Source organism: Aureococcus anophagefferens (genome assembly GCF_000186865.1).
Source record: "Aureococcus anophagefferens unplaced genomic scaffold AURANscaffold_1659, whole genome shotgun sequence".
Taxonomy (NCBI): Eukaryota; class Pelagophyceae; order Pelagomonadales; family Pelagomonadaceae; genus Aureococcus; species Aureococcus anophagefferens.
Window position 1 is genome coordinate 1 of NW_008706497.1, and position 1280 is coordinate 1280.

Below are 1280 nucleotides of genomic sequence, written 5' to 3' on the forward strand. Positions count from 1 at the left end.
TCGTCGTCCTTGAAGCCGAGCACGGACGCGTCGCCGGACGCGAGCGAGGCCACGGACGCGTCGTCGTCGTCGCCGCCGCCGCGGACGGACGCGTCGTCGTCGTCCTTGTCGCCGCGGACGGACGCGTCGCCGGACGCGAGCGACGCCGCGTCGTCGTCGTCGTCGTCCACGGAGCCCTCGTCGTCGTAGTCCTCGTCCTCGGCGTCCTCCGCGTCCTCGAGCTTCTTCCGCTGGATGGCCGCGAAGTCGAGGCCCGAGACGCTCGCGTCGCCCGAGCAGATCGAGTCGTCGTCGTCGGAGTCCTCGTCGTCGTCCGAGCCGTCGCGCGTGCCGTCGAAGTCGTCGTCCTCCGCGTCCTCCGCGTCCTCGAGGCGGCGCTGCTCTTCCTCCGCGGCGAGGCGCTCGGCCTCGGCGGCCTCCTCCGCGGCGACGCGCTCGGCCTCGGCGGCCTCCTCCGCGGCGACGCGCTCGGCCTCCTCCTGCTCCTCGCGGTAGCGGATGGCCTCGCGGATCGCGACCATGGCCTCCTTGAGCAACTTCTTCTTGAGATTCTCGTCGTCGAGCTTGGCCTTGAGGTCAACGGCGTCCTGGGCGAGCTGGTGGGGCTCGGGGGACACGGTCTTGGCCTTGGCGGCGGTTTTGCCGGCGGTTTTGACTTGTTTCGAGGATTTGACCTTGGTGCTTTTGGAGTTCGCCATGTCGATGATAGGGTGGAACGTATCGATGGGAGGGTGTTGAGAGAGTTTTGACGGACTATCTGTGGCGAAGGTTCGATGCAGACGACGTGCTTTTTTAACTTGGGCGCGCGTTCTCTGAGAGCTTGGAGCGCTCTCCAAACCCAATCTTTCCAGGCTGCCGTGTGGCGGGGGTCGAGAGGCGGCTCGATAGACCGTCGAATTCGTAGGTATGCGTCGCCGTCCACAATCATGCACGCTCGTCTTTTCAGTCCCCAATCTCGCAGGCACCGGCGAGAAGCTGCGAACGCTACCGCGAACGCCGTCGCCGCGATGTCCGCTGCTGCGCGACCCCGAAACGCGGAAACTCGCGCGTCGTAGTAAGCTTCTATGTACACGCGCCGCGCCCTAGAGGGAGAAGCTCTGCTTGAGGCTGAACTTGGGCTTCGACGACAGGTCCACGGGCAGCGACACCGAGGGCACGAGCGTCCCCGCGAAGGGGATCTTCGCGAGGACCGTGAGCGTCTTGTCGAGGAGGGCGGCCGTCGCGGCGACGCCGTGGGGGAGGCCCTTCTTCTCGACCTCCCACTTCGTCGACGCGCCGTC

General features: G+C 66.8%; 1 protein-coding gene across 1 annotated transcript; it reads right to left on the reverse strand.

Moving 5' to 3' along the window:
• Positions 1–27: 27 nt before the first annotated feature.
• Positions 28–1280, reverse strand: AURANDRAFT_69403 (expressed protein; the record flags this gene model as incomplete). The annotated part of the gene is made up of 2 exons (XM_009045171.1): positions 28–626; positions 1149–1280. Coding segments are annotated over 2 exons (731 nt in total), but the record flags the coding sequence as incomplete, so codon positions are not given.